Source organism: Silurus aristotelis, assembly GCF_946808225.1.
Source record: "Silurus aristotelis genome assembly, chromosome: 28".
NCBI lineage: Eukaryota > Metazoa > Chordata > Actinopteri > Siluriformes > Siluridae > Silurus > Silurus aristotelis.
Window position 1 is genome coordinate 9217299 of NC_139601.1, and position 16154 is coordinate 9233452.

The window sequence follows — 16154 nt, forward strand, 5'->3', positions numbered from 1 at the left end:
AAAATGCAAATTAAGCTGAAGGCCAATGTCAAAGAAACATGGGCTTCCATACCACCTGAGCAGTGCCACAGACTGATCACCTCCATGCCATGCCGAATTAAGGCAGTAATTAAAGCAAAAGGAGCCCCTACCCTATTGAGTACATATACAGTAAATTAACATACTTTCCAGAAGGCCAACAATTCACTAAAAATTTTTTTTGATTGGTCTTATGAAGTATTAATTTTTGTTTTAGATTTATTGGTGGGGTTTTGTTAAATGTGAGGTGATGTTAAAATTTGATTTTTGTGAAAATGTTCAAAATTAAAAGAAATAAACACTTGGAATATACCAGTCTGTGTGTAATGAAAAATATAATACACAAGTTTCACTTTTTGTATTAAATTACTAAAATAAATAAACTTTTTAATTCATTCACTCATTCATTCATTTTCTCCCGCTTATCCGTAATTCGGGTCGCGGGGGCAGCAGTCTAAGCAGGCCCCCGCCTTCGACTGCTGCCCAATCCTCACAGCACCGTCCCTTACGGTCCCTCCTGCAGGTGGTGAGCCCACGGGAACAACTTTTTAATGATATTTTAATTTACTGAGATGCACCTGTATGTTCGTAGTTGGCCAATTAGTATCCGAGATATTCAAATAAACAGTTGAATAAATCATTTTTAAAAGAAGAAAACAAAGTTTTTGGCTATTTGTACATGCCACAATAAGTATGGGCACACGGACAAAGAAGAGAATACTTGTTAGTGTGAAATATTTATATTGTATATATATAAATTCAAAATGTTTACAAATGACATTTAGTTGTTTGCAGTACATTTTTTTGCATTTTAATTTAGACCATCATTATATTTGTGTTTTTTCTCCTCTTAACCACAGTTCACCCAACAAGATTTGTATGATGCTGTAGTCTAGACTTGCCAATTACAATTACAGACAATTTTAAGCTTTCTGGCAGAGGCAGTCATGTTCATTTATTATATGTTGATATTTGATTCTATGATCCTCACATACTATGATGCCATGTATTCTAACAAAATGTCCATGTCATCTGGCAAAGAAAAAATTGCCTTTTTATATGGCTACCTATCTGTGTGTGCCAAAGCCACTTCTGTGGTTTACTGCCAAAATGCTCTGCTTGACCATATAAACCAATACAATTTGTAGTTCCAGTAGTATCTGAAAAACTGAAGATTCTTAAGTTTGTTTTTGGATGAGGGTAGAGATCTTTCTCTCTAAAGCATTCCAAGCAACTTGTAGTGATGCAGGTAATGTCAAATAAGCCTTGTCCTTGTATATTTTTTTTAATAATTCAAGAGCATTTAGACAAAAACACAGTTCCATTTTCAGGTTTATTTCCACACAACTAGAACTTCCTAATTATAGCCCTGATGGCGTTAATGAGCATTTTCTGTGCTTTTGCTATTTTATAAACATTTTTTTTTCAATTTTGTACAGCTTAAGAAGAGAATACAAAATATATTATATATTGTGATAAATGATCAAAAGTTTAAACAATAAAAAATTTTATTTTAGTAAATCTTTGAATTTTTGACAGGTGCTAATATTAGCAGAGGACACATTTCAATAACGCTTTTGCATATTTTGGAGCATTCCATAAACCATATAAAAAAAAATTATATATTGTACATGCAAATATACACATAAATCAAGCATTCTTCCTGCATCAAGTTTGCAACTCACCCTCATCACAGTTGTCTAAATTGATCTCTGCATTCAAATTGGAGGTAAACTGTGGGGAATGTGTGGGGCAGGCTGAAGACTGTGTCTGGTCCTTGCCAAATGGCAAGCACTTTGTTAGCCTGGACCTGTGGCTATAACTAGGCTGGGAACATCCAGCACTAAACTGCTCTGGCTGCTTGTGCTTCCGGGGTAATGCCACACACTCTGGATTATTGGGTCGTGATCTAAATAATAAAAAAAAAATGAACATCTGAACATGAAATACAGCAAACTCCACAGACTTTAGCTTGGGCCAGTGGAACACATTACTACTGTGTACAAGATGACTGAGAAGGTGCATACCGATGTTTGTGACTGGGAGCTGATCTTTCGGTGGATTGGTCTCTAGAAGACCATGGCCGAAAAGCTGATGGCCTCTGCTTTATCTGAAGCCATTTGAGATCCTGACAAAAGGAAAAGTCCAGTTAAAATAGAAAACAATTTCCTTTAGCTAAATGTCCCCTTCATTTTTTTGTCTGTGTTATTTAAAAAAGAAGCTGGCAGTGTTATACTGAGACAAAAAAAAAATTGTAGAGATACCTTGTTTGTTGCCAGACAATGCAACCATTCCACTTGCTTTTCTTTTTTTCTCAGAATGGGAACACAAAAGCTCCTGTTTTGACTTCTTTTTTGAAATAGGACTATACTCCTGCACAAAACAAAAACTGATTTTGATCAATCTAAAATATAGACTGGTACAGACAGTTATATAATATTCTATGATTATACTGTATGGCAAACAGGGTCATAATGACTGCTATGTGTTTGCAAATAGTAACTGCATCATTAACTAATGGTGGTGGAACATTTTCAGAGCTAGACACCCCAACCCTTATTTTTATTTTAAGATATTTTAATTAACTAAGTGTGGAGAAGATTGGGTATTTATTTCTTTATTCTAGGAATGGAATTTGTAGATATTGTAGTTAGAAAGGAGGCTCTTTCATGTTCTTTCACCCAACCACCACTTATTTCATAACTCCACAATTCCAAATATCACAATCATAATGAATCATAAACCTCTAAAAAATAAACATTATTTTCTTCTATATTTTACAGTTATGAATCTTAAATGAACTGTACTTTACAGAAGAGCTAACAGATGGTCATGATTTTCTAGTGTGTCTAATTCAATTTGAATTAGCTCCCCTTGGACTCCCATCCACAGCTGACTTCCTTAAAAAACAAATAAAAAAATAAATAAAATAAGAACACTTATTTGCATTTACATGCATTTCTATTGTAAATGTTCAAAACAAAATGTTTATGCAATACTGGGCAAAAGAGGTAAAAAATTGTAGAGGGAACACGGTGAATGCATACAGAAGAAAATAATGTCACAGTAATTAAATAAGTAAAAAAGCAAGCAATTTATAACGTGCAAACACAGTTACCCTTAACTTTTAGCTGAGATCATGAAACAGCCATAAACAACTTGAATATTGGCACAGATGATCAGGGCTATAGGTATGATTAATACCATTAAAATTTCCTTTCCTATTATTTTATTTTATATATATATATATATATATATATATATATATATATATATATATATATATATATATATATATATATATATATATATATAGTATAATAAAATAATAGGAAAGGAAATTTTTCTTTTTTTTGTATGCAGCCTATAGTAAACAGCCAGCCATTGCAAGGATGTCAGGGAATAACCTCACTTTGTAATAAAGGTATTTGTGACTTTTTTGGGTCTTGAAAAGACATGAATTGCTTGATTTTAACGGTTGTTATAAAAGGTATTTTTTATTATCTTTGACATCAGATTTAAAGTCAACTATGGGCTTAGTTAAATAAAATACAGTGTTTTGACTTTGGTCTTGGTAAAGTACTGTTTAGCATAGTATTCATTTAAAGCAGGCCTAAAGCTTAGTTTACTTAGTAAACTATTTTTTTTCTTGAGAGAGTACAGTAAAACCCCGTTGGAAAAGCATAATTCGTTCGTGAATATTGCCCGTATGTCCATTTGCTCGTATGTTCGAACTAGTTTTCCCCCAATAGAATTAATGTAAAAGTGATTTAATCCGTTCCGAAACCTCATTTGATCACTTATTTCTGCACTTAAAAAGTATTTGTAGCCTATTTTAACAAACAAATACACTGCAAATTACCATACAGTAAACATAATTTAACACTTACCCATATGGTAGTGGTTGATTGAGAATGTGAGATGCACACCACGCTCGTAATTTTAGACTATTTCCTTCTTGGTTTCAATGGTAATTCTATTTACTTTCGTTTTCCCAGCACCATCACTGATTTTCTTGGAAGACATTTTTCAAGATTTCTAGTGAAATAAAAATATAACACTAAAAAAGTTACGTTTGTGCTGCCCTGAACAACGAGAGCGACCGAGCGACATGAGATGAACTAAGTAACTTCGGCCGAAAGCTGGAAACTGGCAGCGTGGGTTTGCTCGTGCCTTCGAAATTTCAATGACAATTTAGTGAATAAATAAATACCAGTACAGTAAAACCCTATTGTACAAGCAACTAATAGTACAAGCAGACGAAGATATGAGCGACCTTGCTCGCAAAATTTTACCCTATTTTGCGAGCAAGGTCGCTCATATCTTCGTCTGCTCGTACTATTAGTTGCTTGTACAATAGGGTTTTACTGTACTGGTATTTATTTATTCACTAAATTGTCATTGAAGCAGAAAGGTTTTACAACACAAAAGTCACAATCATGCCTTCAGGTTTCCATATGGCACCAGGGATTATGTTTTCACTTAAGGCATGTCTAAACCTGCACTTCATCCAGGAATTCAATGACCTATATTTTTAGGTTTTACTGTAGAGCCTATATTAAAATAGGCTAATTCTACATTTGGCCCATACTATTTAAAGATTGCACTGAAAATACAAATATTCAAAATATATTTTTTTTAATTAGTGTAGTAATTCTGGGAGTTATGACAGCCTGACATTCAATCTAATTATTTTTGCTTTGAGCCAGTGTTTATCAGATAACACTTAGGTCCATGATGAGAAACAATAATTAAGCTATTATTGTAGCAGCCCCTGGCACCAACAAATGAACAGAGAGTCTCCATACAGATGTAGATTATTTATTGTGACATAGTCCTCCCTAACAATGTTACCAAAGTCATGAGGATTAAAACACCTTGGTATAGCAATTTCCTTTAATCCTTGGAATCCAATTTTCCACTCCTCCCACCGTGAGCGCATGTACTCAGGAATTGGATCGTCCCATTCAATGCGTCCAAGACAGCTCCTGTAGGATGCGTTTTCCCATTAAAGTAAAAGAAGCCACAAAGCCAAGTGGATTAAATTGAGAGGCAATAACCAATAGGAGGCCACGACGAGTAGTCTTTTGTATCTAGATTGAAAGTTGAAGTGTCACTTTCTATTAACCATTGAATGCCAAGTACGAGCCTGTCTGGTATCAAATCTAGGTGGAGATTGAAAGAATCAGTGGCTACTGCCCTTTCCGAAGGAGCTACACAAGAGAGGTGTTGTGTATTTCGTCGTCTTGATGGAGTGTAGCTGTCGGTTGGAAGGAATCTCCGTAGACGCAGTTATTTCGTGTAAATAATGATTTTTATTCAGCACAGAAATATAGCATCTTTACAGGCCTTCCGGTCAAGCCTGGAGTCAGCACGCTCTGATTCAAAGTCTGACTCCCGATCCATGGCTGCACACTCATTATATATTCTGATCATTCTCTGGGTCCGCCTCTTAATGTATAACAGATGTATATGAGCCTACTGTGCAATAATGTTTATCTTAAAGAGAAACCTGTCTTTGTCCAGATTTAATATATCTCAAATGTACCAGCGCTAACTTTCCCAGACCATTCATCTTAACATACAGTGAGAACGGGTCAGAGGTCTTTTCCCAAGAGGACATGCATCCTGGATCATATTCTATACTTCGGCTTATACTGATTTAAGGACGACCATCCGTCTCATTTTCCCAGTCACGGCTCATAAGATAAGCACTATGGGCCTTTCATACATTTGGCTTAAAGGAAAACATCTGGCCAGATGGTTCAGTAATTAACTTTGGCCTTTCCAGGACTTTCACCATTTGTAGAATTATATGACTTAAGGCTTTTAGATATTACACATTTAAGATACTATACGTTTAAGACACTACATATTTCCCCCCTTCGGGGGATCAATAATCCCACGATAAACAAAAAAATATAGCATACATATTCATCATTGGTTACAGAAATAGTAATAATACATTCTGTCACAGAACCTTAACAATATAATGAATTTATGGAGTGTGAGAGAGAAAAAACCTGTCAGGCAGCCGTTTCTCCTTAGATATCCTTCAAACAATCAAGACAGGAAAACCGCTCTCACGGCCCCTCTGCCCCAGGTGGCCACAAGTTGTACTCCAGCCCAATCAAGATTTTAACAAGAAGTAATACATATGCATTGGTTATGTATCAGAAGAAACTTAAAAACTATCATGACTTACTATGATTACTACTAGTATAAACATTTTCTATCAATGTCACTGGATATACTGTAACACATAAAATCCTATAATAAACATATATATGTGTGTATGGGGGAAAATGTCCATCCGCGGCTGCGTTGATTCTCAGTATGGGGTCGCCGATGTGTAGAATCACAGCATTCCTTGTTCCGAGCCTTCAAATCTCCCCCAATATTGTTTCCTTGGAGAGAAGAAAAGAAAAAAAAAACCAACCAGTATCGTCTTCTCAGGCAACAAATGAATCATATCACATTCCATTCCCCCCTTTCACCCGAACACAGTATAGGGGGAAACTATTAAAAAGTAAGCCTATAGCCAAATAACATGAAGAATCACAATAAGAACTAATATCAAAACGGATACTTCTCCATCAGTTCACCATCTAATTCCATTCCATCCTCATCTGTTGTTCGCAGCAGCGCCATCTGGGTACCGTCCCCAGGCATCACAACTCCAACCCATCGCAATATCATTGCTTTCGCAAAGGTCAGCAACAGCGTGCAAAAGCAAAACATCACACACAACGATACGACAACTGCCATAAAAATCTGTACTAGGACAGCACCTAACGGACCTAATTTGTCTTGCAGCCAAGAATTGGCAGACCATCCGGCTCCTTCAGCTGGACCGAAGGCATCTCGTATGTTTCGCAATGCCTCTATAACACTAGTCATATTATCAGAAGAATCGGGGATCAAGGTGTAACATGCGTCACCAGTTAAGTTCAAAGCCACACATAGGCCACCTTGCTTGGCCAATATATAATCTAACGCCATGTCATGCTTTAGCAGGGTCAATCTGTGACTTCTTTGAGTATTAGACAGAAAATCAAATCCCCTTATTGTCTCATTGGCGAAACCCTGTAATGTATAAGTGATGTTATCAATATGATCAGCTAAAAATGTCACACCATACCATGGGAATAGTCCTATACCCCACTTTTCTCCTAGGCTTATTCTCCAATGGTATGACTCCAAATTATGGAACTGTGCCAATGCTCTTTTCCTCCTATTAGCAGAAACAACATTTGACTGATTTGTATCAGGACCGTCTCCCTTCTGTACTGTAAAAACCTCATATGGGAGCTTCAGTTTTGCCATGTAACAGCATCCTATCCATCCATAAGGCAGAAATATATATGCCTTATCACCAGGCAAATCTTGATTCCTTACCATCAAAGTTTTACTATATTTCTGATGTGGTGCACGAAACTTTACTTCATACAACTTACTAATATTTTTATTATCATGTTGGCCCAAATTCATCAATTAGCTGTCACAATCAGATACTCCCATATACATCCCCGAACCAGTATACGTTTCATTTGAACAGAAACAACCAGCAGCTTTCACAGGTGTCACTTCCATCGGCTCAGGGACTGCTGTTATTATATTTTCATGTTGATCCAGTAGGTTCACATAAGGTAATTCTTCCAACCATGAACAATCATATTTAGGTCTAAACAGACTACTTGACAAAGCCATTATTATATCCGTCGATGCCTGCTGCTGAAACAACAACCATGATAATGCAAAGGACTGACACCTAATAGTTAGTGGTTCTGGCACCGTTTCTAAAATTGAAGGCCATGTGCCTGGTGATGAAACTTTCACCACATATGGACAATTTTAATTTCTAACTGATCTAACAGAATGAGTTATCTGCTGGAACCATAAGTTCCTACTTGCCCAGGGGTCAGCAATCTGTAACACCGATGAATCGAAACCATATGCTTTCCAGTCACTGTCTCTCTTTTGCAAAGTACGAACTTGAGTAGAATTAAAATAGTCACTCATTGTATCTGATATATTTTTCTGAGTTATCTCAGCTGAGGCTACAACATGCTCATCCCACATCTGTTTCCCGGCCTCAAAGGTCTCTTCTCTACCATTTACTGTAGGCTTTGTTTTTAACATGGGTTCCTGAGTCATATTTAACACTTCTGTCGACTCTAAGGTCACTACGTCCGGCGCCTGTGTTACGTTTACAAACTTCACAGGCATCAAAGGTATTGGCACTATTGTATCATTATACTCTTTTACAATCGTAGATAAAGTAGGAGTAGTCTGGGTTAATGTAATAACACTCGTAGTTGTATCCAGAGCTGTAGTGACAAGCTTTATCTGTGACAAAGTAGTAGTCTGGGTTGATGTATCAACATTCTTAGTTGTACCCAGCACTACTGTAACAAGCTCTGTTTGAGAATTATTCATTCTCGGAGTAGTCATTGCATTAGATTGATCTTGAACCTTTGTAATATCCGCGACATTCCCACTAGGTTCCAAACCTTTTATCACAAGTGTCACTTTACGCGTTACATAATCATCCTCCCAATAATTAAGAATTGGCACAAATTTAAATGCTGGTTCCAAATAAGTGCACACATTCACCTGCATCTTCCCATGTAGCATTACGCAAAACTAGTGAACAATCCGTCTGCATCTTCACCAACTTCATGTCATTGTACAAAAAATACTTTCTTTGATCGCGAGGCACACTTTCAAATCCGGGTCCTGTCAACAACACATCTTCACCACGATTATTCCTCCACTTAGGAGGATTAGTACTACCAACATTCCATCTTCCACATTGACAAGGAAGAACAACCGCTTTCCCTAACTTAGCTCTGATAACAACCTTCGGAGGAGAGGGTGTTGTAGCGATCTGCTGAGGAACTATAGCCACATGGGCTCTAGTTCTCGTATCGTTTTGGTCTAACCCTTCTCCGAGCCGGCCTCGGACTCCTTCTGTCAGCTGTCTCTCTTGATTCTCCTGCAGTTGAGTTACAGTCCTTCTTAACCTGTGACGCATTTCTCTCCACCGCCACAGGCTCTGCTGATTCGGGAACCTGCTGGAAATCAATGTCCCCAAATGTTCTTTCCTGTCCGTTAACTGTACTGTCATTTCTGGCATCATCAAATGCATACAAATCATCATCACCATTGCCCATATCACGGACAATCTCCCCTTCTGGGAATTGACTCTGGTTATTGTCATGCATCTCTTCTCCTGCTGCATGCTCACCCATACCTTCTTCCAATTCTCTTGAACCTTCAACATCCTGACTCTGGGAACACGTTATCTCCTCTTTTGGTGCTTTAACACAATGTGATAAATGATACCACGTTGGAGACCCTTTGACCTGGACCGCTGTTCCAGTACTGCGGACCACTTCAAATGGTCCTTCCCGACGTTCGTTATACCACTTTCTTCTAAACACTTTCACAAACACCTTGTCTCCGAGTTGCACTGTGGTGCTCTTTTGCTCATCAAGTTTCTGCTGCGCCTCGTCTTTCCTCTGCCTGTCAAAAACATATGTGGATATCTTTTTATGTAAGATGACCATATATGTTACATAAGTTCGCATTTCGTCTTCCAAAAGTGCTAGACTTGGACCTTTCCCACTGGTACGCAAACAAGGAGTCGGCATCCGTCTTCCCGTTAGCAACTCATGAGGTGTCATATGCAAATCACGCAGCTCACTTGATCGACACGCCATCAGTGCCAACGGAAGCGCTGCTACCCAATTTAAACCCATATGCTGACAGATCTTAACAATGCGATTCTTTAAAACACCATTCATTCTTTCACACATTCCTTGACTTTGTGGGTGGTACACTGCTCCAAGACGCTGTTTAATTCCCAACTTTTGTAAGATTAATTTGACTGTTTTATCCACAAATTCTTTACCGTTATCTGAGGATATTCGATCCGGAAGTCCCCACCTGCTTATAACCTCTCTGCACAAAAACTTGGCAACAGACTGAGCATCCTTTCGCTTAGTTGGACAGGCCTCAGGCCAACGAGAAAACCTATCCACGACGACCAACATATACCTTTTCCCTTCAACTGGTCTTATCATATCAACAAAATCCACAACTAATTCGCGCATAGGACCCCTCGGAGTGGGAATGTGCCCAGGAGGAACTGGCACACACCTTCGAACGTTATTTTTCAAACAGATAACGCACCTACCTATGACATAATCGATCTGTTCAAGTAAACAGGGTGCCCAAAAACCATATTCCTTCATGATTTTCCTTCTAACTTCCCCCCTTGCCACATGAGCTAACCCATGTGCTTCCTGAATCAACAGACCTAACAAATCTGGAGGTGCTATTATCAGTCCCTCATGATTTCTCCAGAGACCAGCAGAATCCTGAGTAGCACCTCGATCTAGCCACAACTGTTTATCCATGGCGGGAGCCGCTTCCTGCATTAAAATCACATCTCTAATGGTAATTTTGTCTTCCAAATCCACTCCATGAGTAATCAGAAACACTTTACCCAATTTGTCCGCTCCTGTGACAGCCTTAGCAGCTTCATCAGCCGCCTTATTCCCTTGAGTGACCCTTGACATATCCATCCTATGTGCTGCACACTTAGCTATTGCTATTTCCTTAGGTCTCATCATAGCATGTAACAGCTTCATTATTTGAGCATGATGTTGTATTGGAGAACCATCTGTCTTCTTAAACCCTCGGTTCTTCCATACAGCTCCAAACAAGTGGCACACATTATGCGCATACGCAGAATCAGTATATATTGTCACTCGCTTGCCTTCGGCTAGCAGACATGCTTCAGTCAGCCCCACAAGTTCAGCAAGCTGAGCAGATGCAGGCTGTGGTATAACTTCAGCCTTTTCTACTACAAACCCTGCTCCTTGTGCTCTTACCACTGCGTAGCCAGCACTCAATTTATCTCCCACCCGATAGCAGGACCCATCAGTCCAGTACTCCAAATCTGACTCACGCAGCGGGAGGGCTTGCAGATCTGATCTAAGCCTTGAATATTTTTCTGCTTCTTGTACACAGTCATGGGGTTCGCCATCTTCTAGAGTTGGCAAAGTTTCAGCTGGGTTCACTGTAGCACATCTCACTAGAGTAACATCTTCCTGCTCTAGGAGTCTATAGTAATCTCTGAGTCTAGGCATAGTTAATGTGTATTTACCATAATTCAAGAGATTTCTAAGGCTATGATGGGTAAGGATTGTTACTGGGTAACCCATAGTGACAGATGAAGCTTTATCGTACATCAAATAGACCCCTACCATTGTACGATAACACCATGGTAGCCCTAGCTCTACTTCTGAATATGCGGTGGAATAATAAGAAATGGGTTGGGGGCTTGTCCCAATACCTGTTGGCTGACAAAGAACTGCACATGCATATTTACCTCCGGTTGAAGTAGATACATACAACAAAAAATTATTTGTGTAGTCAGGAAGTGCTAACGCTGGAGCCTCCTGCAGTCTCTGTTTAATCGTTTCAAATGACAAAAGGCCATCCTGCGTCCAGGTAAGATTACAATGAAGCTGAGCATTGCCAGTGTCTTTAATCATAGCTCTCAAAGGCCCTGTTAAACTAGCATAATCTTCTACCCATGCTGAGGAATAACCAGCAATACCAAGAAATGTCATCAACTCTCTGACAGTCCTAGGCTTTGGGGCCTTACGGATGGCTTCTACCTGGTTGCCGGAGATGCTTCTGTGTCCCTGCATTATTGTCTGACCCAAATAAACTACCTTCTCTTGACAATACTGTAGCTTTTTCTGAGAGGCCTTATGTCCCTTCTCAGCCAGTATCTGTAGCAATTTAATTGAATCCTTGTGACACGTTTCCTTATCTGGTGAACAAATAATAATATCATCCACGTATTGAACAACAGTACTTTTCAATACCTGATCTATCCCTGTCAAATCATCCTTCAATACTTTGTTGAAAATATGAGGACTATGCTTAAACCCTTGTGGCAATCTTCTGTATTCATAACTCTGTCCATTGTACGTAAACCCAAACAATCCCTGACTTTCAGCACTGAGTGGGACACTGAAAAATGCACCACACAAATCTAAAACTGTAAAATGTGTTGCATCAGGCGGAATTTGAGCTAATAAAGTATGTGGATCCGGTACGTCTGCCGGAAAATCCGCTGCTATGTCATTTACTGCTCTTAAATCATGCACCAAACGATAAGAATTATCAGGTTTCCGCAAAGGTAGCAACGGTGTATTACTGTCAGGGATTCACCCTGCCACGCCCCCCTCTGTAGCTGTCAGGGATTCACCCTGCCACGCCCCCGTCTGTAGCTGTCAGAGATCCACCCTGCCACGCCCCCCTCGATAGCAGTCACGCTGCTTCCCAAGATTACCGACAGCTGTGGCTCATGAAAGATCAGACTACATAAACTCACGTTCTTGAGTCACAGGCTGTCGGTCGTTATATTGTCAAGCTGGACAATCGCGTGGCTGCTCGACCGCCGGCTGTATATGCGAATTCCACTTCCGACTTGGATTACTCATTGCCGAAGGCTTTATGGATTATGCTTGGGACATTCGAACTCATAGCGGACAACGCGTATCGAGCGGATGTCTTTGTTTGTTGTTTTCAACGGCTTATGAGTGTTTTTGTGTTGTACGGTTGTTAAAATAAAAGGACAATGATCGGACTATATCGGCTTCCGCGTCTGCAGCCTGACAATTACTCTGTGGATTTTGAGTTATTTTCAAAACATCGGCTTTTAAAAGACCCTTAATTTGTGATCCAATCCCTCTTATTGCCTCTTCTTTCAGTGGATATTGATTTCTCCACGGGGGTTTAACTCCTGGTCTAAGTTCCACTTTCACTGGTTGTGCTGACTTCACAAATCCTATATCCGTGCTATGTTGAGACCACAGACTTTCTGGGACTTGCTTCAACATCTCCTCTCTCATGGGGTCTGAGTCTATTTTGACATTACAAATTGACTCATGTGTCAGCCGCACAGTTTGTGGCTGTCCCAAACCTTGAGCAGAGATCATGATCTTAATAAATCGTTGATCTTCACTCTTCCATATGGTTAAATTCTCTGTTAACGGCACAAAAACGGCTTTCCCTGCTTCTGCCATCATCTCTCCTACATGCTTCTGATCATACTCCTCAGCTACCAACAAAGTCACATGTGGAACACTGTTCTTAATATCAAATTCCTTTTCCAAATAATCATCCACGTGCACCTTCATAGCTGCTCCTTGTGGTCCTAAAATAATACAGCTCGAACTGAGTTGAACTTGGTATGGCTGATTCCTCAACCATTCATCTGGGCTTGTTTGAGCAGTATTCTTAAAATACTTAAGCGTGCAATGTAGTGGATACTCGGGAATTTGCACATTGGGCATATTTGCCATAATAAATTTTTCCCACAACTTAGCAGGCTCCAAAAATTCAGCACTAAGACTTCCAACCCAGAATACAGAGGAAGCTTCAGTTTCCTTAGTCATCAACAATTCGCAAGCAGTGTCATTTGGCACTTCCACCCGACAGCCGTCAGGTGTGCATTTTATAGTACAATTCAATCTACACAAACCATCTCTTCCCAAAAGTGCAATAGGTGTATGTTCTGACACTAATATAGGTATTGTAGTTTTCAGATTTTTATAGCAGAGCTCGATTGGTTCCGTGAGAGGAATCAGCTGTTTTATTCCCTCAATCCCGATTGTCCGAATCAATTGACCAGACATGGGGAGATGTGTAGCATCTTCAGGCCGAATACAGGTGAAAGCAGCTCCGCTATCTGCCATTACTTCTAATAGTTTATTGTTTACTTTCACCACTATTGTTGGATCTATCTCCGGCCCCGATACTACCAGCTGACATCCCCCGCTCGGATCCTCTGGGCACCCCTAAAAACCTGGTTCTGGGCCCCTAAACGGGTTCACCAGTCGTCCAGATGGCCTAAACTGGCCCCTGAAATTTCCTCTGAAATTTCCTCTGGAATTTTCTCCTTGTCTATTGCACTCACGGGCGAAATGACCAATCTGTCCACAATTGTAACATGCTTCCTGTGGCTGTTGGAAGTTTGAATTAAATCTTCCTCCTCTACCTCTCCCAAAAGTTCCGCGACCTCGACCTCTCCAGGTCTGAAATTGACCTGGAGCTGGCTGTGGATAAGAAATCGCTGGACCTGCTGATGGTGGCTGCGGTAATTGATACTGAAACTGATATGGCTGAGATTGTGCCTGATCCACCGGGAGCGGAGCCTGCACAATCACAGCCTGCTTTTTCTCTTTCTTTTTACTATCCACCAACTGTATCTGATTAAGCTTCCTAAGGGTCTCTAGGTCCTGCTGTTTCTGATCAAATTCTTTTTTACGATATAATTCCACCTGATGAGCTATGTTATCTATATATGTCCCCTTTACAGCATTCCTAAGACCGACCACTTCGGCTAACTTACTCCTTACTGGTTGGGGCAGTCCCTTCTCTATTTTAGCTCTTAAAATAGACTGCTCCATCTGGTTCAAATCTGGATCATTTCCTGTGATGCTTCTCCACACCTGATGAGCTCTTGACACATAGGCCCTCGGATTCTCTTCCTGACCTAGTGGCTCAATAAAAATGTTATCGGGATGTACATTCGTTGGAAATATATCCCTCAAAGCTCTCCACACACGACCTCTGTTTGCAGAAAACAATTCTGAATCATTAACAGCGGTTCCCACATAACGATTAAGTCCTGCCCTCTGTAGGACTTCCTCCATGCCTTGAACCCCAAGAAGACTGGCTAATAATCTCTTAATGTCTCCTATAGCCATTTGTGTTCCCACCATAATCTCTTCCAGCTTTGAAATCCAAGGGTATGCTCCACTCTGTAGAGTAGGCAACTTTTCAAGTATGTCAGACATATCTGTATTCTGCCAAGGCTTATACTCTAGATTTTGTCCTCTTATTAGTACTGGGCACAGTGTATCACAATCCTTCCCTTTAGAGCGTAAAGAGTAATGCTTCTCTGTTTTCCGAGACTCTCTCTTCTGTGACCCTTTCTGCTTTGAATATGACCTCTCCAACTCCCTAGGGGTGAACAGATGCGAAAGCCGTCGACTCATGCTTCCTTCAATCTCTGTTGAGGCACTATCTTGGCGCTCCTCTAATCCCGGGCTAAATTTCTTTGAATAAAATTCTCTCAAACCACTCTTATTCTCCAAATCCTCATCACTATCTCCTTCCTCACTATCTGTAGAGCTATCGTTCCTTACCAACTCTCTATCCCTCATTCTATATCCTTGTTTTTCTGCCTTGGATAATATACGCCTGACAGCAGGATGATATCCACCTAATGCTCCGCCTTCACTCTGATCACCATCATCCATAACCTTTGTCCTTCTAACCCTCAGATTCCCCTTGTTTCCCAAACGTGTTGCTTTTCCCTTACTTTTGGTACTTGGATACATTTCTATAGTCATATCTGCCTGCCCTGTTTCTATTATCCGATCATTATCGTCTCTGATACTGTAACCACCTTCCTGGTTAATTACTGGGAGCTGAGGATAAATGTCCTCAAACTTTACCTGTTTCTCATATGGTGGGGGATCCTTTACTAAATCCACATGAGAGAAAGGTGCATTAATCTCTGCCATCAACTTTTCTGTCTCTTTCACACTTTTTGCTATGGTCTCCACACCCTTATTTCTCTCATCATTAACAGCCTTTGACCGCTTCTGTCCCTCATTTTCAAATAACTTGAGAATACCCAGCTCTATCTGTCTTTTATCATTACGCTTTTTCCCTCTTTTACCGGTTTTCTGCTCCGCTTTATACGTTGATATAAGCACATGCATTGTCTGGATCACCTCGGGGTTAAAGGTCCCCTCTTTGGGCCATGGTCGTTCAATATCAGGCCATCGCTTATGCCATTTCTCCATCATCTTTACGATGCCCTTAATTAAAGGATTATACTTCTGTACCACATCTACAGGAGTAATTATTTTCGACATTATTACAACTTTCTGTACTTTTGTACGCATAAATTGATACCAACTACCAAATTAAATATTACTTAAATTTAACTTCAACGAAAAACCCACAGATAAATTGTAAAACTTACGACAACAACGCTTGACCGAGTACAAATCAAATAATTATCTAGTTAAACA

General features: G+C 39.8%; 1 protein-coding gene across 1 annotated transcript in view; it reads right to left on the reverse strand.

Annotated features, from left to right (window-relative positions):
* Nucleotides 1-16154, reverse strand: part of skib (v-ski avian sarcoma viral oncogene homolog b) — a gene marked incomplete at its 5' end in the record, with an annotated part of 107127 nt that overhangs the window by 6619 nt on the left and 84354 nt on the right. The window contains 4 exon segments of the mRNA XM_083534136.1: nt 1704-1927; nt 2046-2146; nt 2283-2330; nt 2332-2391. Of these exon segments, the coding sequence (XP_083390262.1) occupies nt 1704-1927; nt 2046-2146; nt 2283-2330; nt 2332-2391 (433 nt within the window).